General features: G+C 40.0%; 1 protein-coding gene across 6 annotated transcripts in view; it reads right to left on the reverse strand.

Annotated features, from left to right (window-relative positions):
• Positions 1–22,386, reverse strand: part of BBS9 (Bardet-Biedl syndrome 9) — a 511,458-nt gene that overhangs the window by 155,672 nt on the left and 333,400 nt on the right. For 2 of the 6 annotated variants that reach the window (XM_089776550.1, XM_089776551.1), the window contains exons 21-22: positions 12,170–12,280; positions 6,998–11,220 (exon numbers count right to left, since the gene is read on the reverse strand). In XM_089776550.1, the coding sequence (XP_089632676.1) occupies positions 11,126–11,220; positions 12,170–12,280 (206 nt within the window). In that variant the 3' untranslated portion in view covers positions 6,998–11,125. Of the gene's footprint in view, positions 1–3,145; positions 11,221–12,169; positions 12,281–22,386 lie in introns of those variants that run through there. The other 4 variants (XM_089776553.1, XM_089776552.1, XM_075921759.2 and 1 more) reach the window with 4 other exon arrangements.

The following is a 22,386-nucleotide window of genomic DNA, read 5'->3' on the forward strand; positions in this document are numbered from 1 at the left end:
GACGGAGCCATGTAGTCTAGACGTACCCTAGATGTGATCTCACCAGCGCCATAGAGAAGGGAATAAGCACTGCTGGCAATGCTGCTTGCAGCACACTATGCCATTAGCCTTATTAGCAACAAGGGCATATGTTTGACTCATATCCAGTTTCTCATCCACTGTAATCCTCAGCTTCTTTTCCGCAAAACTGCCACTTAGTCAATTAGTCCCCAGCCTATAGCAGTGCTTGAGATTCTTCTAAGTGCAGGATGCTGCACTTGTCTTTGTTGAACCTCATCAGGTTTCTATTGGCCCAATCCTCCAATTTGTCTAAGAAGAATCCCCCCATATAGCTTCAATACTCTTAATGAATAGAGTCTTTTTGGTGCCCTTTTCTTGTGCAAACAATTTAATTTAACCATTTTCAAAGTATCAAGTATCAGGTGGGCCCAGCTGCAGGCTTTTGCAGAACTTCCACACTGAGAAGAAAAGGATTTAGTCTTATGGTACTGCATCAATGGGAAACATATAAGTATGCTTTTAAAAAGGTTAAGTCTCTCTTCAAGGAACTGCCATTTTATCTGAGTCACCACAGGTTTTAGTGCTTGATTTGTTCTAATCCTAATTTGAAACACCTGATTAATTTAAACAAAATCCATCCAACCTACCACTCAAAATACTTCTAGACTGAATTAATCTAAACAAAGTTAAATTCATCCTTTTGGTCAGTTCAATGGAGTTATATCAGGAATAAATACAGCTCTCAATAACTCAAGCATCAAGTCACGGAGGCTACAGGTGCTCAGTACCGAAATCAGTTTTTTTTAAAAAGGAACTGAAGCATGAATTTAGTAACCTAACTACAGAAAACCTTTGTTTAAAAACTGTAGCTATCATCTTTTAAAGTGGGGTCAAATGCCATGCAACCTAAGAATACACATTCATTAAACCGACTGCTTTGAAAAGTTCCAGTTATTTACAGACATGGCACACTGTCCTGGACTGCAAGTACATTTTTTCCAAAATGCTGTCCAGGTTAAGCAAATCTTTCCTTTTACTCAGTATGACACATAATGAAGCACTGTAATGTAACTGATCTCTATACTTCTAAATATGCTTTCTAATCTGATCAAATTAACCACTCACCTACATACACTGAAAATTAGCCCATGTGCATTCCTGATAAAATTCTCAAATATGATCAATACCTATTGTAGCAGCTTTGATTGCAATTATAATGGCTACGTAGGGCTACTCCAGTTGAGCTGCTTCCTGTAAAGCAGGGGAACCTAAGGCGCGGGAGCTGGATGCGGCCTCCAGTTTGCCTGGATCCAACCCGAGGCTCAGGGCTACCCCCAGGATTGGAGAACCCACGCTGGTGCTCCAGCTCCCCCTCCATCCTTCCCTAGGGCTGGAGCACACAAAATCTATTAACCTGCCTCTCCCTAAAAAAAAAATCTCTGGTGTGCGACAGGAATGTCTCCTCTTCCATCGGAGGCTGCCTCATTGAGGGGGTTGATTTTGTTGTTTTTTTGTTTTTATTCTCACGTGTGTGCAGGCCCTGACTAATTTTGTAGGGTTGCCAGATGGTTTCAACAAAAATACTGGACACACTTGACATTACATCACAATCTACATAATATCTTATTTAGAAAATACTGGACATTTATATTTTCTCATTTATATTTTCTCAGTTTGTTTCCCCGAACAGAAAGCTCAAATACTGGACTGTCTGGTTCAAAATTGGACACCTGGCAACCCTATATTTCTGTGGGTCAATGGTCCCTGACCCAAAAAAGGTTCCCCACCGCTGATGTAAAGCTTTTATGGATCCTTCTCTCCGCCATCAGCTCAGAATTTAGCCCACTTGATTTATTAGTCAAATAACATAAATCTAAATTTATAACTAATACTGAAATCTTTATATATCAATCTTCTTTACAAAAAAGGAGATCCTTGTTATATATGAAAACAATCTTGAAAGTGGATTTTACTTATCCTCACAGGCTTCCTCTTCCAGTGTTTTTAGGTAACATACATCAGTAAGAAAGTGTAGTATGTAAATCAATATAGGATCTGGACAAATGAATTTGTCCTCAAGCTTCCTCCTCGCCAGCTATTTTGCACAAAAGCTACTGCTTCAGGATAATCTTTTTTGGAACTCAAACAAATGAGATCCTGGGAATAAAATTTCATCCTGTCACTTTTTAATGAACAACCCTGGATACTGTGATATCACCCTGTCCTAGACATTCTCAGAAGCAACAATTCAGGAAAGCACTTTGGGATGTGCCTAAATGTGTGTGTCAGTAGTTCCACTGAATTCAAAGACATTACAGTATCTTGTTGAAACGAGGCCACATACTATAATTCCATTTGTATTCTCTAGGCACTGCAAGGAAAAGTGAAGATCCAAAGCAGGGCCAGACTAAGTGGTGGGTGCGCTGGGCAGCTGCCCAGGGTGCCAACTGATGGGGGGCACCAGATGGCAGCTGTAAGGGGCGCATGGCGTCCCTTATACCTGCCATCAGGCACTGCGCGCCCAGCTCCCGCAGCGCCGGGCCCCCCCATTTCCCGCAGCACCAGCCAGCAGCACCCTTTCCCCCACGGCCATGGGGCCCTGCACGGCCAGGCGCTGCGCACCAGCAGCAGTAACCGGGCTGCGCTGGGCAGCGCATGTGCCGTGTGCCCCAGAGGCAGGCCCACGTATGCGCCGTGTGCCCGGGGACGGCACCGCATGCCCGGGCCCGGAGCGCCAAAATGGCTCGGGCCAGCCATGATCCAAAGCCATCTTTGTTTAGAAAGGCAAATTTGAAAGAGGCTCTTAAACTGCCTCCACAGAATCTGCATGAACATTACCCTGCATTTTGGGGGATAAAATGAGAAACTGTGTGTAAACAGGCATGCAAATTAGTGTATTTGCATATTTACTGAGTGCTATTTAAGATACTACTTTGAAAATAAGACCCAGAATGGTTTTGATTTATAGGATTTATGTCTCAACTTTACTATTATTTTGTTATAGTTGTCTGTGTGTTTAATCAAAAGTAATAAGCCACATGCTTCAAATTAAAGAGAGATTTAAAAATATATTCCAGTCCAGAACAATAAATTCTGAGACTATTTTAGATCTTAAAGTAACTGATTATGAAATGATTTTATACAATAAAAACTTCCCCAGTGATAAATTTGAAATTTAATCTGTAAGTCATCTAAATATTTTCATAAGGGCAAAATACAGTTATTTAACTAGAAACAGTGATAACACAGTAGCAAGTGCAAACTCTGATGTTTTGGATAAAAGTATTAATTTAGAGCTTGATTTTGTGACTCTCACTCAGGTTGACAGTTGTGCTTGCTCTTCCAAGTAGTTCCAATTAAATGTTTTATGTAAACAACAAAATGCAATTGATGGGCTACATAATTACCAGAGTGTACTTACCAGAGCATGGATAGGACAATCAGACCCTAAAATTTAAGAATACCGTAATACTTTACTGATTAGGTTAAAATATTTTAGAAGACAGTCAGCTTTAGTGAATTTTCTGCAATGAAGTGGGGAAACCTTATCACTTGTGAACATTTAAATAGCTGCATGAGATAACACTCAGCAAATCTGCTTCAGAATACATTTTGTATTCAGAGACATTTTGAATGATTAGTTATGAGATAAAGATGACTTCTGGTTCACATTGCTTTTTCAAAGTAATTTTGATGACTTCAGTGGAGTTACTCCTCATTCACACTAGTGAGAAAAAAGGATCAGGTCTTTTCTGTTCAAAATGTTCTGTTAAAAGTCTGTTATCAAGCAACATGTTATACTGACAAACAGAAATGGTAAACTTATTTGTAAAGCTAGTCTTGGTGACTAAAATCATAATGTGTTTGTTTATGATAATTTTACCTTTCTAACAGCACCTGCATCAAGAGTGTTGGCTACATTCAGATATACTCTTACCACACAAAAATTTAGAATCATTCCCCTAAAATTATTCTCTACAAACCAGTCAGTAGCTCATCTGATGACTGTCATAAAGAAATATTACACAATAAGGGCTGACTGAAAGCTTGAGATTTAAGATTCAGATAACTACCCTATTATCTTCCGGAGTATGTGAAAACTGCTCCTTGAAATTAAATTGCTTTTGCACCAACCTTTTCACGAGCCTAGCAAAAGTTTAATTAACTTTAAATAAGAAAACAAAGGAGGAAAGAAAGAAAACAAGACAAAAAAGAGATTTGGAGGAAAGGCACTAAAAGCCAACACAAAAAGGAAAAAGGCACCATTTTCCTATCACTTGGATGTAGAATGTTTCATTGATCATTCCTTCATACATCCAAAGCAAAAACCTCCAGAAAGTGAATCTTCCTCAAACTGCAACAGTAGCAGTAGAAGAGGTAACAGAAGGGATCACCATTCCTGTAGGCAGCCTTAAGGTTCATCTGTCCCTTTTCAAGCCTATCCTATAATTGACAAAAGGACGTGTACAACACAAATTTTCACATGGGTTTGGAGAATGAGCCTTCCTTGCCCTTACCTGGTAGTAATGGCTTCTGTCCCATGGGGCTGGGCCCAGCTGACCACTCCAGGCATTGCAACACAGTGCATAGTGTACCAAGATGCTATGTGCCCATTCATTCAAATTTGGCCCAGCCTCCCCCATCAAAAAGATAGATGATCGGGCCAAACTTCATTGGCACTGTGGCCATTCAAACCAAGTTCCAATACACAGAGTGTAGAGCTGGGCCCAGCCCTCTGGGACATGAGCCACCACTGCCAGGTAAATGCAGAGTGCACTTACCAATGACCATTTCCCTCCCTCAGTTGCAAAACCTATGCCACTAATTATCAGCACCCATTTATTATGTTGTGGGTCGGACTCTTATCTTGGCTGTGAAATTACAACTGCTTTAAAAAGTCAGTGTGAAATTAGAATTGGGTTCAGTGGCTGATTTATTAGCCAGCCTACAATAGCCTATTTTTTTTTCTTTTTTAGTGGGTTTATTTTCGTGGGATTATTTACAGCTGCTTAACAGAAAGAGTGAGAGCATCCCAGTAGCAAAATGTGCATCCTAAAGTGCTTCATTGATGCAGTCAGAGCCATTTATTCCCTCTTCTCACTAACTTGCCGGTAAGGGTCTATTTGGGCCAGAGATATTCGGGTGGGCCCAATATTACCGCTTTTTACACAGGTTTCCTTACACTTCCCATTAAAGGATCATGTGTTTCGATGCTTATATGTTTGCCAGACTTTAACCATTTGAAGTGAAATTTTCCATACTTGGGTCTCAGTCTGAATTATTATTACTGAAATTCCTGCCAAAATGGCTCAGCCATTTCCAAGAATGAAGCTAACAAAAAATATGCTTTCTCTATGTTAAAAAATTATTCACACCTTTTCTCTGAACTGTTCTATGGTCTCCATACTTTGGAGCAGGAACTTGAAATTTGGGTTGGCTTTTGTATCAGAAATGTGGTTTTTGCCATCCCGGGGAAAAGCCATCCAAATTTGGCTAACTTACAAGTCTTTGAAAAAATTACAGTTCTCACATGCTCAATAAAGATCTACAAGAGCTAAATTGCTAAAATTACCCAAGGCTGCTATTCTCACTGAACACATTTGAGCCTCTCAGAGCCCCTGGTATGGATTAGGCTGTGCATGTGCACTCCACAAAGAATAACTGAGCATGCTCCAACGCAGAGCTATGTGGACTCAGGAGGACTTTTCCTGTAACGGATGCTTCCAACAGCTCTGTGCAAGGGTGGGGCCAAGCACTGAGGGCCTGGACAACAAAAGCAGGCTGATGTGAATGAAGATGACACAAAATTGGAAAGTGGGAGGGAAAGGAATAGATTAGGACTAGGTGTCTTGTGAGATACGAATGGAGAGGAGGAAGAAACTGTGACTGGGTTCTTGGGCAGGAGGAGCTGGTTGGAAAGAGACTGGGAAATTGGGTCTGTCTCTATTAAAGACTGTATCATAAACACATACACCTAAATAAATAAAGGGCCCTAAAAATTTTCTTCAGTGGATATAGGCATTCATTTTCTCTAGTTTACTTCCAATGTTTCTTTCTGTCATTTCATGTTTGAGAACTGAGCTTTGCTCTAGCATGGTAGCCTCTCTCAGCTGGAGATATGTCCTTTTCCTGATGCAGAAGTCCTCAGGCTGAGAGTTGGGCAACTTCTCTGACCTTTTTTGCTGGACACTGTATGCACACAATTAATAGAATAATTGAACTCTAGAACTGGAAGGGACCTCGAGAGCTTATTGAGTCCAGTCCCATGCCCTCACAATAGATCCAGTACTGTCTAGACCATCCCTGATAGATGTCTATCCAATCTTCTCTTAAATATCTCCAGAGAAGGAGATTTCACAACCTCCCTAGGCAACTTATTCCAGTGTTTATCCACCCTGACAGTTAGGAAGTTTTTCCTAATGTCCAACCTAAACCTCCCTTGCTGCAGTTTAAGCCCATTGCTTCTTGTCCTATCCTCAGAGGCCAAGGAGAACAATTTTTCTCCCTCCTCCTTGTGACACCCTTTTAGACACCTGATTTAGATAATAGATTTCAACTAGCACACAACATAGCTGATAAGACTCTATATGTCATCACATGGAGCAGGTATATGATGGCAGGCTTGATTGGTTGATGGTTGGGGTCTGCATTAGATTCAAGGTTCCCTACTGACCTACAAAGCACTTTGGAATCTGTCACCTGGAATTTGATCACTTCAATCCTTTCATTCCTACCTAGGCTTCCTAATGCCAGCTGTTACTTCAAACCTTTGCCTTGGAATTCTCTGCAAAGAAATGCTGGGCATCATGCCACTTGTTCACTCTAAAGCTGAACAGACACTTGCTCTCTGCTTTGCTTTCCACTATTTGGTACCACAGCCTTTATTATTAAACCTCTGAAAATGTTTTGTCAAGTACCTTGAGATATTACAGTATGATACTGTTCTATGTAACTTAAAGCTATTAAATAAAAAATAGTTATCAAATTGAAAAAATAGAAGCTACTTTGCCAACATTTTAGCCATTTTTATTATGTATAATGAACAAAATTTCCAAAGAGAGACAAAGCACAGCACCTAAATTCGATATTTGTTTTAGATTCCTTCATAGAAAGGAAAAAATACAATGAGAAAAGAGCTTTCTTCTCTCTCTCATCTTTTACTGGATGATCAAACTTTAAAAACCAAGCAAAAGTAAAATCACAAAGATGACACATAAGACACAATGTTTTACAGTTCAACCTAAGCATCTTGCCTTTGTCCCTGATACTCAGGCTGCAACTCGGTCCAAAAAAAATCATGTACAGAGCAACATTGCAATCCTGTGATATCATTCTTGATGTTACCCTATGATTTAAGCTGCTCCCTTGGCTCTTGCACTTGGAGCAATTAGAATTTCCAGACAGTTCAGTGGCAAATATTTCACGCTCTCTATAGTGCAGCATTAACCAGCCAGTGGTTAGTTCATTCTGACCAAGAATTAATCAAACATTTACAAAGCACATGGTTGTAAACAGGGTGGTTAAATACTGGAATAAATTGCCTGGGGGACTGTGGAATCTCTGTCACTGGAGACATTTATGAGCAGGTTAGACAGACATCTATCAGGGATAATCTAGACAGTGCTAGGTCCTGCCATGGCATGAGGGCAGGGGACTGGACTCAATAACCTTTCCCTTCCAGTTCTATGATTCTATGAATACTAATTTAAAACTTTCAAAATTTTCTTTCAGTTTTGCATGCATTGACTACCATTCACAGAAAGTTATAAAAATAAAGTCAACTATGTAAGGTTGAATTTTGTTAAAGGTTAGGACCTACATCAGCACATGCAAGTCATATCGTCGCCATTGCAGATGTTTACAAATGCTGTGTATTATCTCTCTAGTCTGCCTCCCTGCTATATTATTAACAGCCTGACTTTTGTTCAAACACACAAGAAAGCTATTCACTGAAACAGACAGCAAGCACAATCCTTTTACATTTCAACCCCATGTCCACGATCACAAACACAGAGTGAAGGGAGGACATGGTGCATGTTCTAGGTTTGTTACAGTTTCCTAGTGAACGTAGAATTTTATTGGGGTTGCAGCCAGTGTTCCCTCTAAACTTAGTGTCAGCACAGCTTCACAGGTGATTAACGAGCCCCGCACAGTCAGAGGCTCAAGGCTCCATGCACAGAGCTGACTGACTGGGTGGGGCTGATTAATCACTTGTGAAGCTGCGCTGCACAGCTTAGACAGACCACTGATGGCAGCCTATTTTCCTGTGAGCTGATACATTTCTCTAAGATCAGAAGAACAGTTAAATAAATAAACATAGGCTAACCTGAATGTCTGTCAACCTTGACAGTATCTTTTTGAAGTGAATGAGGAAAATCAGTGCATTAAGTCTTCTGCAGGTTTTTCTTGTCCTTTTTATAAACTCATAGAACTAGAAGGAACCGTAAGACGTTATCAAGTCCAGTCCAAGCACCATCTAGGCCATACCCAACAGATGTTTGTCTACCCTGTGTTTAAAAATCCCCATTCATGGACATTTCATTAACTTTTAAGGCAATTTATTCCAGTGCCTAACTACCCTGACAATTATAGAGCTTTTGCTAATGTTGAACTTAAACCTCTCTTCCTGCAATTTAAGCCCGTTGCTTCTTGCCCTATCCTCAGAGGCCTAAGGAGAACAATTTTTCTGCCTCCTCCTTGTAACAACCTTTTAGATGTTTGAGAATGGTTATCATTTCCCCTCTCAACCATCTCTTTTCCAGACTAAACAAACCCAATTCTTTCAATGCTCCCTTGAATAATTTTTGTTGCTCTTCTCTGTGTCTTTTCCAGTTTGTCCACAATGCTCTTGAAATGCATCCCCCCAGAATTTGACACAATACTCCAGCTGAGGCCTAATCAGTATAGAGTAGAGGAGAAGTATTACTTCTTGTGTACTGCTAACCATACTCCTCTTAATATATCCCAGAATGAGGTTTGCTTTTTTTTTTAAACAGCGCCACACTGTTGATTCATATTTAGCTTGTGATCCACTATGACCCCTAGATACTTTTCTGCAGTATTCTTTCCTAGACAGTCGCTTCCCATTCTGTAAGTGTGAAACTGATTGTTCCTTCCTAAGTGGAGTATTTTACATTTATCCTTGTAAAATTTCATCCTATTTACCTCACACCATTTCTCCAGTTTGTCCACATCCTTTTGAATTATAATCCTGTTCTCCAAAGCACTTGCAACCACCCTAGCTTGGTGGTAGCTGCACATTTTATAAGTGCATTCTCTTTGCCAGGGTCGGGCAAAAAAAAATGGCAGCCCTCAAGGTTACTCCCTGGTGTGCCACCACTGCTATGTTTACCTGCACTTCTGCAGGTATCAGAGGATCACAGGTCTGGTTTGCTGCAATCACCATTCACAGCAAATATGAATAGTGGAAAGTTTCACGGACTGGGATGCTGCTTCCCGCCATTCACATTGGCCACGAACAGCAATTCGCAGCCAACCACAGCTGCAATCCTCCAATACCTGCGAAGGCGCAGGTAAACATGGAGATGGGGGCCCACCAGAGATTAATCCTGTGGACTGAATCTGGCCCCTGGGCTGGAATTTGCCCACCCCTGCTCTATGCCATTAACTAAATCATTGCTGAAGATATTGATCAGAACCAGTCCCAAAACTGATCCCTGCAGAATCCCACTCATTATGCCCTTTCAGCATGACTGAATCACTAATAACTACTCTCTGGGAATGAGTTAGCTAACCAGTTATGCATCCATCTTATAGTAGCACTATCTAGGTTTTATTTCCCTAGTTTATTAATGAGAAGTTCATACTAAATAGTATCAAATGCCTTACTAAAGTCTAGTCAGACTACATCTACCACTTTCCCTTATCCACAAGGCTTGTTAACCTATCAAAAATGCTAAAAGACTGATTTGACATGATTTTTTTTTTAACAAATCCATGCTGTTATTTATCACCTTATTATCTTCTAGATGTTTGCAAATGGATTCCTTAATTATTTGCTCCATTATTTTTCCAGGTACAGAAGTTAAGGTGACTAGGCTGTACTTCCCTGGATTATCCTTATTTGCCTTTTTTTTTTTTAGATGGGCACCATATTTTTCCTTTTTCAATTTTTAGGAATCTCTCCCATTTTCCCTGATTTTTCAAACATAATAGCTAATGATTCTGATGTCAACTCGGTCAGCTCCTTGAGAATTCTAGGATGCATGACAACAGGTGCAAGTGATGCAAAGACATATAATTAGTTTAAGTAATTTTTAACTGGTCCCCAGCCCCCCGCATTTTAATTTTTAAACCACTGGAATTCACTATGTTTGACATTGGATCACCACCAACTTTCTTGGTGAAAACTGAAACAAAGAAATCATTAAACACCTCTGCCATTTCCATATTTTCTGTTATTTTCCCCCTTCTTCATTGAGTAATAGGCCTACCGTGTTCTCGGTTTTCCTCTTTCCTCTAATATATTTGTAGATTATTTTCTTGTTATCCTTTATGTCTCTAGCTATTTTGAGTTTATTTTGTGCCTTGGTTTCTCTAATTTTTCCCTTGATGCTTGTGTTATTAGTTTGTATTCATCCTTCTAAATTTGACTACTTTCCACATTTTGTAAGATTATTTTGATTTTTAAATACTTCGTGATGTCCAGGTTAAGCTAGGATGGTCTCTTGACATACTTCCTATCTTTCCAACGCAGTGAACCATAGAATCACAGAACTGGAAGGGACCTTAAGAGGTCATCAAGTCCAGTACCCTGCCCTCACTGCAGGACCAAGCACCCCCTGATAGTTGTTTATCTAACCTATTGTTGAATATCTCCAATGATGAAGATTCCACAACCTCCCTAGGCAATTTATTCCAGTGTTTAACCAACCTGGCAGTTAGGAAGTTTTTCCTAATGTCCAACCTAAACCTCCCTTGCTGCAATTTAAGCCCACTGCTTCTTATCCTACCCTCAGAGGTCCAGGAGAACAAATTTTCTCCCTCTTCCTTTTAGGTATTTGAAAGCAGCTCTCATGTCCCCTCTCAGTCTTCTCCTTTTTCATACTAATCAAACCTAATTCTTTCAATCTTCTCTCATAGGTTATGTTTTCTAGACTTTTCTTCATATTTGTTGCTCTTCTCTGGACACTCGGCAGTTTCTCCATATCTTTCTTGAAATGCAGTGCCCAGAACTGGACACAATTCTCCAATTGAGGCCTAGTCAGAACAGAGTAGAGCAAAATAATTACTTCTCATCTCTTAATTTTATCTGACATATCCATGAATAATGGATATCTAGCTAACAAAAATCATTCTGGATGACGGCTGTTTCTAGACTAGAGTGGTTCGACCTGTATTACTTTTCTAATGAAGTAAAATTAAATAAAATAATTCATTAAAAAGAGTTGATTTTATTTTAGAGAAACCTGAAAATAAGTACAATAATACACAAATCACATTAAGATCTCCTATTTTTAGAATGAATGATTATGATAAATAAGCCATTTACCATAAATGTAATTTAGTAAACAAAATGGAAAGTATCTTATGGGGCACATTATTAAACTGCAATGCATTTATTTCAGTCTTGTTCTCAAAATCAGTTAATGCTATATCGCAATTTCCAGCTTCATAACATTTTTCCAGAAATTTATCGCTGTATGAAATGTATTTTATAGTCAATATAATATTGTTAGATATGTCTAGTAATATTTTCCTAAAATTGTACATAATCTTCCCACAAACAGCAAGTAATCAATTGACACTAAGTCCCAGCAATAACAACCTTAATTAAACTGAAATATCCTAACCTTGATTTCCTAATCTTCAACTTTGAGAAAGAAATCAGGTTTCAAGTCTTAAATTACCTCATGCATATCTTGGATAGCACTAGACCATTTTAGTTCAGGAGAAGTTATCTACCTCAGCTAAAAAGTCTATATATATTGCCAGTAGCTCTTCAGGGAAGGCCGTGGGGAAAAAAATCTAAAGAATTACAGGATCCCATAAAATTATTAGATTTGATTGACCCAAGAAAAAATAAAACTAATTCTAGAAAAGGTCTACTCATTTACTACCTAGAAAATTAAAAAACACAAGTGGAAACGCAACATATGGGTTAGGTTTATTCTGTATTTGAAATAAAAGAGTAATCTTCTTCACTTACCAGTTTTGGATTTCTGCTTTATGAGGTGCCTGTGGTTGGTAAACATTGTTGTGGAACCCTGTATAGCTGTCCTTTCCTCCAGGTCAGATTCTGGGATGGGAGTACAGACACCTAGTTGAAAATAAGACAGAAATTCTTCATGTTGTGCATAGGCAAGTAGAACATTAACAAGAACAAGAGGTGATAAACGAAGTGGCAAGAGTACCAAAGAATGTACGAAATTGGAATGGTCTAGATCTTAACCCTAGGTGAAAAATACTTTGAATAGAAAGTGATTACCATTCTAATTAGTTTATTGATTATGCATTGGTGATTCCTCACTTTACTCATATGTGCCATCTAAGGAATATGTTAAACCTATAGTGTAGGTAAAATTCATTCTGTACAAAGGATAGAAATAGATCTTAGCATGAATTGTATCACGTGGTCAAGCATGTATGAAATAATTCCACAGTGAGCAAAGACTATGAAATCCACTAGTTTGCCACAAAGGGGTGTGTCAATGATATTTTTGGGTGCATAATTATACACACTGATTTTCAGGATTTTCTATTATAGATAGCCTGGTAGCACTATGACATATTGCACTACCCACCATCACGCTGCCATGGGGGTGATCCCAGGATAAGCCGACAATTTCTCCTTTGTAATCTGCAATATTTACCTCTATATCTTCATGTAGATACTCCACTTACCTACATCACTGCGTATTTAAGTAACAATAGGTTGAACCTCCATAGTCCTGAACTTTCTGGTCCAGAAACATCCGTCATCTGTAATTTTTTTAGTTAGCTGGATGTCCACTTTTCGTGGCTGTGGCCACAGTTCTTGTGGTCACATAAAATTTCTTTACAGCTACCAGTCCTGGCTCTCAGTGTTTTGTTAGCTCTAATTTATCCCTAAATGTCCTCTAACAACCTGGTAAGTAGTAGAAGTGTTCATAATGCTGCCAGACAATATTGACCCTCCCATGGTCCAGACAATTCTTTCATTCAGAACCAGTCAGGTCTCAAGGGTGCCAGAACAGAGAGGTTCAACCTGTACCTGGAACTATCTTAAGCAGCATGTATAAACTGTTATTTAAAATGTTAAAATGGGAAAACCTAGTATAATTGTTACTGAGCATAAAGGAACCAGCTGTCTATACCAACCAGTGCCATTGCTCACCTGGAGGTAACTGCAGCAGTTTGAAATGCATTAGGATGATCCAAGTCTGTTTCAAAAAGTCTGCTACCAGTGCCTCTGCGAAAAGGGCTGCTACTCAAAAGTAAAGGTATGAACCTGCTGGGTCATACTTGTTTCTTCTTTAGGATGACTTGAAGAAAGCAGATTACAAAGGAGGAGGAGGAGACACCATAAGCCAAAATGTGGAGGGGCAGAGCAATGGAAATAGGACTGATGGAGAAAAGCTTCCTTGCATAGCTAATTAGCATTCAGCACAAGTGTTAAGCATGTTGTGTTTATTATTTTCAGTATAAGGCTACGTGGGCAGCTTCCATTGTGTCCACATAGATCTGACAGAAAAGAAGAATTTATAAAGTTACTGGATTTTTACCTTAGCTCAGCGATGGTAAACTTTTTGAAATATTTCTCAGAGCAGAAAAGTTTTATGCGTTTTCTCTTTTAACGCAACTGTCAAGGCCTCTCTTGTTTTGTTCAGCAGCTTCAAATCAAAGACCATGAAAGGCTCTGTGTATTACTGCAAGCATATGTTTACCTGCTTAAAGTTAAGCTCTTGCTTAAATACTTCACGGGATTATGATCAAAATGTACATCACACATTCTGAATGAAAATCAGGGCCCTTCTGAGATTACCACTAGTATGCAAACAAACCTCTTAGTCTAGTGTTTAAAATCATCCTTTACTGTCTACTAAGAGAGTGCATTTTTAAACCATCATATTAACTTCTAACTCAAAACAAAAAGATGTTAATTGTTTATAATCATTTTCCACTGTTGTGTCATGCTCCATGAATGATACCTGTTCTTTGGCAATATAGCTTCTCTCATTGCAAAATAAAAGAAAAACATTGAAAAAAATGCCAGCTTGATTGGTCTTGGAAAACATACTGTATTTCAGAAGAACCAGACTCTCTAGCAACTTTGCAGATTTGCCCAGATCCTTAAATGGCCCCCTCAGGGATTGACCTTATAACCCTGAGTTTAACAGACCAATGTTCAAACCACTGAGCAAGCCCCACCCCATGCTGATGGTAAACCTTATGTGAAAAAGAGAGGTATTAGCACAAGTCGGGATTCCTAAAATGAAAGAGGGGTTGGGGGAGATCTAATAACAGGAAATACAAACACTATATGTTAATATATTGTAATGTGTTGCTATTAAATACAAATATGCATACAACCAATGAAAATAAGGTATTTGTTAATCTTCTGCACATATAATCCCACCTACGAGCTCTAACTGTAAAATGTAAACAATACAACTTAAAGAATTGGAAACTGTTCCTCTAAAATTCAAATTTGGATATTTATAATTTTTGTTCTTCAGATAAAATCTGCCCCATTAAAACTTAAATCTGTAAACACATGATAAATCATTAAAGATTCATGCAAACAAGCACCTGACAGTGGCATCATCTATTAAACATTGAGATGATGAGTGAAAAGTCATATACCCATTAGTGCATACTGGGTTTCTGGAGATAAATAAAAGACCTTTGAATATTTGGTCTGAAAACTGAAACTCCATAGGTTATGTGGCCTTGAGAATTAATGGCTTTCAATGGCAAACTAACTAATTAGTCATTAGCACTATTTTCCACTTGATGGTAACAAATTAAAGTCGGAAAATGTCTATTTGCCCTTAGGCACCCCATGCTATTGGTTGGACGGAAGCGGGACTTCCTGCTCTTGGTTTTTATGTCAGAGGTTTGTTAAGATTTACTCGTCAAATGATACTGTCAAAACATACCAGCACTAAAAGCAAAATTTATTTTTTCCATTACCTTACTTTCCTGATAGAAAATAGTGAGAACTGGAATTTCATCATTTAAACAGAGGGGCTGCGTAAGTTACACACGAAGAAAAAAGGTTCTGCAAATATACTATCAGCCTAATTTTCAACACATAAATACAACATATCCTTCAACAGAATTTGTAAGTATACCAGTTTTTATGTTGGGCTACTTGATTTACTGTTACATAAAAACAAGACATTATTACTATGTTGTAATTATAGATACTGTGGTCACAACTGTACAAGACAAAAGCAAAAAATATGGGGTGAAATACAGGCCGCACTGAAGTCAATGGAAGTTTTCCTATTTACATCAGTAAGACTAGATTTTACCCTTTAGCTTAAATGCTTCTTAGAGCAAGGACAAAGACCAGACACCAGAGAAGATGGGGATACTATCAACTCTGAAATTTTTCTCCATGTACTGGGATGAAGGGAGCATTATATTGGTGTGGTTTAGCATTTGCTCAACTTGTGGAATAAATGAATTTTCAGAAGGGCTCTGAATGAAGACAAAGTGTGAAATTCATGCACTAGGAAGGGCAGGGAGTTGTAACTCTGAGATTTCTCAGAAGGGAATCACAGATACACTAAGGCTGATATTAATGCTGGACTGAAGAGGCAAGATGAAAAAAAATAAGGTGTAGGATTTCTCTCACAGTCTGTGACAGAGTGATCAGGTCTAATAGAGGGATCAACACTCTGATCCCAGTAGCCTCAATTAGGGTATGTCTACACTACAAAGTTAATTCGAACTAACGGACGTTAGTTTGAATTAACTTTGATAGGCGCTACACATACAAACCGCTAGTTCAAACTTAATTAGAACTAGCGGAGCGCTTAGTTCGAACTAGGTAAACCTCATTGTACGAGGACTAAGCCTAGTTTGAACTTACTAGTTCGAATTAAGGGGTGTGTAGCCCCTTAATTCGAACTAGTGGGAGGCTAGCCCTCCCCAGCTTTCCCTGGTGGCCACTCTGGGCAACACCAGGGAAACTCTATTGCCCCCCTCCCGGCCCCGGAGCCCTTAAAGGGGCACAGGCTGGCTACGATGCCCGTGCCAGGTGCAAGCCTGCCAGCACCCAGCCAGCAGACCCTGCACCTGGCACGGCTCGAGCCAGCCACCTGATGCCCCCCAGCCCTCCCCCTCTTCCCGGGACCAGGCTGGCAGCTCCCGGGAGCTTGCCCAGGACCGCAAGAGGCGGGCACCTGCCCGGTCTAGTGCGGACATCATGGACCTCGTCCACGACCTCCGCACTAGGCACAGGAAAGTGACCGTCTAGGGCAGGAGAGCTGCCAGCCTGGCCACCCAGGAGTAGGTGTGCATGAAAATCAAGGTGGTCCACTGAGAACCCCAACCCTGAGCCCTGAGCTTACAATGGCCGTACTGGGTCAGACCAAAGGTCCATCTAGCCCAGTAGCCTGTCTGCCAACATTGGCCAACCCTAGGGACCCTGGACGGGATGGACCGAAGACAGCGACCAAGCCATTTGTCTCGTGCCATCCCTCTCCAGCCTTCCTCAAACTTCGGGCAGGGACACCATTTCTATCCCCTGGCTAATACCACTCTATGGACCCAACCTCCATCACTTTATCTCACTTCTCTTTAAACTCTGTTCTAGTTGTAGCCTTCACAGCCTCCTGCAGCAAGGAGTTCCACAGGTTGACTCTTTGCTTTGTGAAGAACAACTTTCTGTTACCAGTTTGAAGCCGGCTACCCATTCTTTTCCTTTGGTGTCCTCTAGTCTTTCTATTATGGGAACTAATGAAGAACTTTTCTTGATGCACCCTCTCCACCCCACTCATGCTTTTATAGACCTCTATCCTATCCCCCCTCGGTCTCCTCTTTTCTAAACTGAAAAGTCCCAGTCTCTTTAGCCTCTCTTCATATGGGACCTCTTCCAAACCTCTGATCATTTTAGTTGCCCTCCCCTCTCCCACCCTCTCTCTTCCCCTCTCCCACCTCCTTTTCCCAGTCTCCCCGAGTTTTGTTCAATAAAGAGAGATTCTATTTTTGACCACTCGTTTTCTTTATTTTGTACATCAGGAAGGGGGGCTAGGGAAGGGTAAGTGGAAGAAGGTGAGGGAGGAAAGGGGTACGAGCCCCCGATGGGGAGGACTGGGCTGGCTCTGCGGGCTTCTGGGGGTGGAAGCTCTCCTGCAGCCCCCCAATTGCCCCCTCTCCCCAGATGGCAGCCTGTGGCAAGTGCAGCCGGTCTGATGGCTGAGTGCTGTGATGTGCCCAGTGTGGGCACTCAGGGCACTCCAAGCCAGGACTGCTTTGCAAGCGGGGCACCCCTGAGAACTGTCTGTGCGGGGTGGGGGTCCGGTCCCTTTAAGCACAGCCTTCGGCTAGCCTGAGACAGCAGCTCCACGCTCTAAGTCCTCATCTGATGCCCTGCCGGCACTGCTTCCGGCCATCCTTAACCTTGCTTCAGGATCCACTTAATGTGGACATGCTAGTTCGAATTAGCAAAATGCTAATTCGAACTAGTTTTTTAGTCTGGATGCATTAGTTTGAATTAGCTTAATTCGAATTAACTAATTCGAACTAAGTTAGTTCGAATTTGCGCTGTAGTGTAGACATACCCTTAGTTTCCTTCAGCAATAGCTAGTAGAGTAAATAGGGAAGAAATAGCTAAACAGAGAAGGAAGCTGGGTGAGTTAAGAAATTAACTGGCCCATCAGCTGACAAGCTTGATAAAAGGTAGGAAGGAAATATCAGGATGTGGGAGAATAATGTTAACAGTGCCCAGAGTGATGGACATCCCAAGGAAGACCGTTCTCTTTTCCTCATGGGGACCTGATAAACAGTGCTCAAGTTCATAGGTATTAAGACTGGTGTGTTACATTGCACAGGTATAAATGGAGGGGAATACATTATACAGAGTAGACACTAAGGGTACATCTAGATAGCGGCGCTATTTAGGAATATTTCCAGTATCCCGAAATAGCATTTTCTCTGACTTGACAGTGTGCCTATTATTTCAAAATAGCTTCAGAAATAACGGGTGTGCTGTTCTGATGTCCCTGTAAACCTTACTCCATGAGGATTAAGGGACGTTTTGTAATAGCACTCTATTTTGAAATTAACTTGAAATAAGCTATGCAATTTGCGTAACTCAAATTGCATAGCTTATTTCGAGCTTAGAGTGCAGTGTAGACACACACTTAAAGAAGAGCAATTACTGGGGTGACCAGGACAGGTATTTGCAACACCCACCCTATCACACAATATGAGATTAAATTTCTGTAAACATATTAATCCAATTTTCTGAGGAATACTATCATGCACCACATTTCCAGAACAAGTGAACTCCATCACTACAAGAGCACAGAGCTTTCTGTCCACTACAGACACTTTTGAGAAAAGGAGAAATGCCCACCTTGGAAAATATTAATTTTGTTTTCAAATGTTTTACATACATTATAAAAGACTTTTGATAAAAAGAGTATGCTTACATATGATGCTGACATTTTCAAGAGACTAAGGAAGTCCCAATGAAACTCAATGGTCTCTTAGGCACCTTTGAATATTCCAGTCTAAATGTACACATACTATAATCTGACTTTCCTTTGTTTCTATCCGACTTTCCTTTGTTTATCCTGCCTCCCTACCATACAGATACAATTTCTACTGATTTTGGCACTAATGTCACCTGTACAAAATAATCTAATGGTTTGTGTATTAGATAGCTGTATGCAGTCTGAGCTATGCATCTTTATTAGAGTCTTATCCTGACCCTGTAAAAACTAAGATGGATTTTTCCTTTGGCTTCCATAGCAGCAGCATCAGTCCTTTTATATTTTCTGGAGTCAGGAGGGAAACGTACTGCTATATGGTTACAATGAAAATTTTCAGAAGTGCCTACATGGTTAAGGAACCTATGTTGCAAATCTAATTGAAAATACATCAAATTAGGCTCATAAGTGTCTAAATCACTTTTGAAAATGGAATTTAGATACTTTTGAAAATTTTGCCCAAAGTCAATCTTGTGCAAAAAAGTTAATTTTTCATATACATGTGCAAAAAGGAATACAATTTTATTCATGAAGCATTTTTTTAAAGCAGAGCGTTAACAGGACTGAATAAGCAATGCTGCTATACTGTGAAACCAAGTCCTTGGATTATTTACAGATTTGCTTGGATAAATATTTTTTTCCGGAATACATATTGTTATCACAAGCAGAGTAAATCCATTTGGAAACTACATGTCAAGCCTCCACTCATATGGGACAGAGTTGTTTAATGTACGATGTCTTTCTCTTTCTGCATTTCAAAATGGATGTGAGCCTGCTCTACATTTCACTGAAGGCCATGGTAGTCATTAAAAGGAGCTGGATGTGGCCCCTCATGCACAGTGATTAATACATGGTTTAAACTGCACTTGATTCAGCTTTTTACTTTCTGAAAACATTTTTCACTCCACAGGACAAATATTATCAAACTGAAAATGTCATTATAATTACAAGTCCTTCATACCTTCAGACTGCATGGATTCTAGTCAACATGTTTACATCTGACAGATCTTCAGCCTTATGTTTAGACAATTTTCTTTAAATTGTCGTGTTTCTGCGTGCACTTCAGTGGGTATCCCTGAAAGTGCGCACACTCACACACACAGATCAACCATTTTAGCAACCTATTATTATGAACTTTTGTCCATCTCTAGGACTGAAAAAAATCAGAGTACATAATCATTCACATCCATTGATAATTATTTGAGTAAACTGTATCAAACAAAGAAGTGAACTATTTACCAAAAACCAAAAGAACAGCATGTAAATCTCACAAATTGGAAACAATCCAGGTTGAGAAGTTCTCCAGATGTCAGTCTATAAACAGTGCTTCATAAAATGAATTTCCCCATTATTTGTTGGCAGGAACAGCACCTAGAATATGTTATTGCATTATGACCCGTTCTTCCCCCTTTTCTTTGCAGCTGAATTCTTGTATGACACCTCAGATCTTTTATCAGTTGTGATAAATCCAGCACTTTAGGCAGGCAAGCTGCAGTCAGCACAATTGTTTGATAGGATACGATGTTACGGCCAAGTAATTGTGAGCTTTCTTCACTGAAGGAAATGAGACCACTCTTGTTTATTTTCACTACATCTGTTTTCATAACACATTTCGTTCTTAAGTTGGAAAGACACACACACACCCAGAGGAAACATAAACATACGATATTCACTTTTTCTTTAATTGAAGTACTGACAGTTTTGCTGTGGGGTCCTATCACAATGTTTTTACACATGATAACATGGTTCTTCAAGCTCAAAAACAGGAAAACAAAAGCAGTAAACATCTGTAGAATGTAAAGGAGCTTGGCAGGAATGACTACTTCGGTTTCCCCTTTCTTTTCCAATATCTAAACTATCCATCAACAAAAAGTGCAGTGTATTCTCCTCCAGCTAAATCTCCCTTTCATAGCACAGAAGAACAATCTATGATATTTGGACATTTCTATTATTTTAAATTTTCACTTAGCTATTAAACTCCCCAAAATAAACAAAGTCAGAACCAAATAACCTCTTTTCTGGGAGGTTTCCTTTTCCACTTCTAAATTCTCCTTCTGAGATTAACTCTTGCAAGGGTTTTTACAGAAGGGAGGAAAAAATGTTACACATTCAGTCTAAGTGGCAGGAAGGCCAGAACATGAGGTGAGAGCTCTGTAAAAAGCATATCTTTTCTTCCTTTGTAGACTGAATAGCAAAACTATTCCACAGAAGAACTCCCAAAGTTCTGGACAATTTCATATTCAACTACTAGGAAGCTCTGCCTGCATTACATACGGAAATAGTAATTCTTCTCAAAGTGCAAAGAACCTTTCTTTTTCAATAGTGCTATAGTCTAGGTGAGTATTTTTCAAACTTGGATCATGGGGCCACCATAGTAAGCTGCTGGCAGGCCCATGCTGCTTTGTTTATTTATGCCCATAGCCGCGGTCTTCTTATCAAGTTTCAGTACAAGAAATGCCAATGGAATAGCTGATTAATACAGTTAAGTACTGCAGAACAAACCAAATTCAGACAAATTCATATTTTTCCTAACTGATTCATGAAAAATGTTTCTATTTTTTGTGCAATTAAAATATATTGTGCTGCTGAGTTAAATATACAGACCTAAATTACCAAGGACAATCAAAATACATCTCCCTTTGGGAACACAGTGGAATGATTCTGTTGTTTCCTTTTTTCTCAGGTGTGTTCAAAGATTAAGATGGTTTGTACTAGGAGTTTTGGTAGTTTATCCCATAGTAAACTGAGGCCTGTTCTACATTACAATGTTAGTGTGACAGGGTGGACCAGCCCTATAGCCCCTTGCTGAAGGCTTGTAGTCTTGCACATCCCACCCTAGAACAGAAGTCATAGAGAAGTCCTCTAGGAGGCTAGTGCGGCTTTGGAGGAACCAACCAAACAGGGGCCAGGAAGGCCTACAAAAGGAGTTGCAAAGCACAGCAGCAGTCAGTTGCAGTGCAGACCTGAAGGAGTGAAGACTAGGGGTGATTGGCTTGCTGAGAAAACTATCTCCAGGAGGAAAGCTATGGAGGCACCATTGTCTCTGAGTGGGGAACAGACTAAGAGGGACACCAACAGAGAGTACAGAGATGGGCACCTGTTAAGCGTGTACCCCAGAAAGGGTTTGTATTTCACTCAGGGGCATGACTTGGGTGGAGGGTTACGTAGCTAAAAAAGGCTTTGGAAAGAGAGAGTGCAAGCACACACACTTGGCCAGAGGGGGTACTTGCGGGCGATGAGGGCCACTCCGTTACAGTTAGACTGCTGTAAACTCTTTTCAATCAACCTTTTATGCATGTGACTACACTTAAATTTCTCTCCCACTAGCTTAAAGACTATATTATGGCAGTGCAGTAACACCATCTGTCCAAGAAGCACTGAGCATGTGAAACAAGCACTCCTAGTGGGTATGCACAGTACCATTAAGAGGAGCCAAGCATGCGTGCGCATAATATATTATATCAGCTTTATGCCAACATAGCTTACATCGGCAAAAGTTTGCAATACAAACATGCCCTAAGTAACATTTGAGACCAGAGTATGGGAAGATAATTCATCTGTCATGCGGAGTTTAGCAGGTTTGTGTGACATGCATAGGTATTTTGGGTACAATTACTTCTTTTGAACTCATACATGCTCTCAACCTGTCACAGTGCAGGGGATTTTGGCAGAACACTCTTTTATGTCAACACAGATGCTGTTTAAATCATCAAATCCT

The sequence above is a fragment of the Pelodiscus sinensis genome, chromosome 2 (genome assembly GCF_052426305.1).
Source record: "Pelodiscus sinensis isolate ZL-2025 chromosome 2, ASM5242630v1, whole genome shotgun sequence".
NCBI classification, from domain to species: domain Eukaryota; kingdom Metazoa; phylum Chordata; order Testudines; family Trionychidae; genus Pelodiscus; species Pelodiscus sinensis.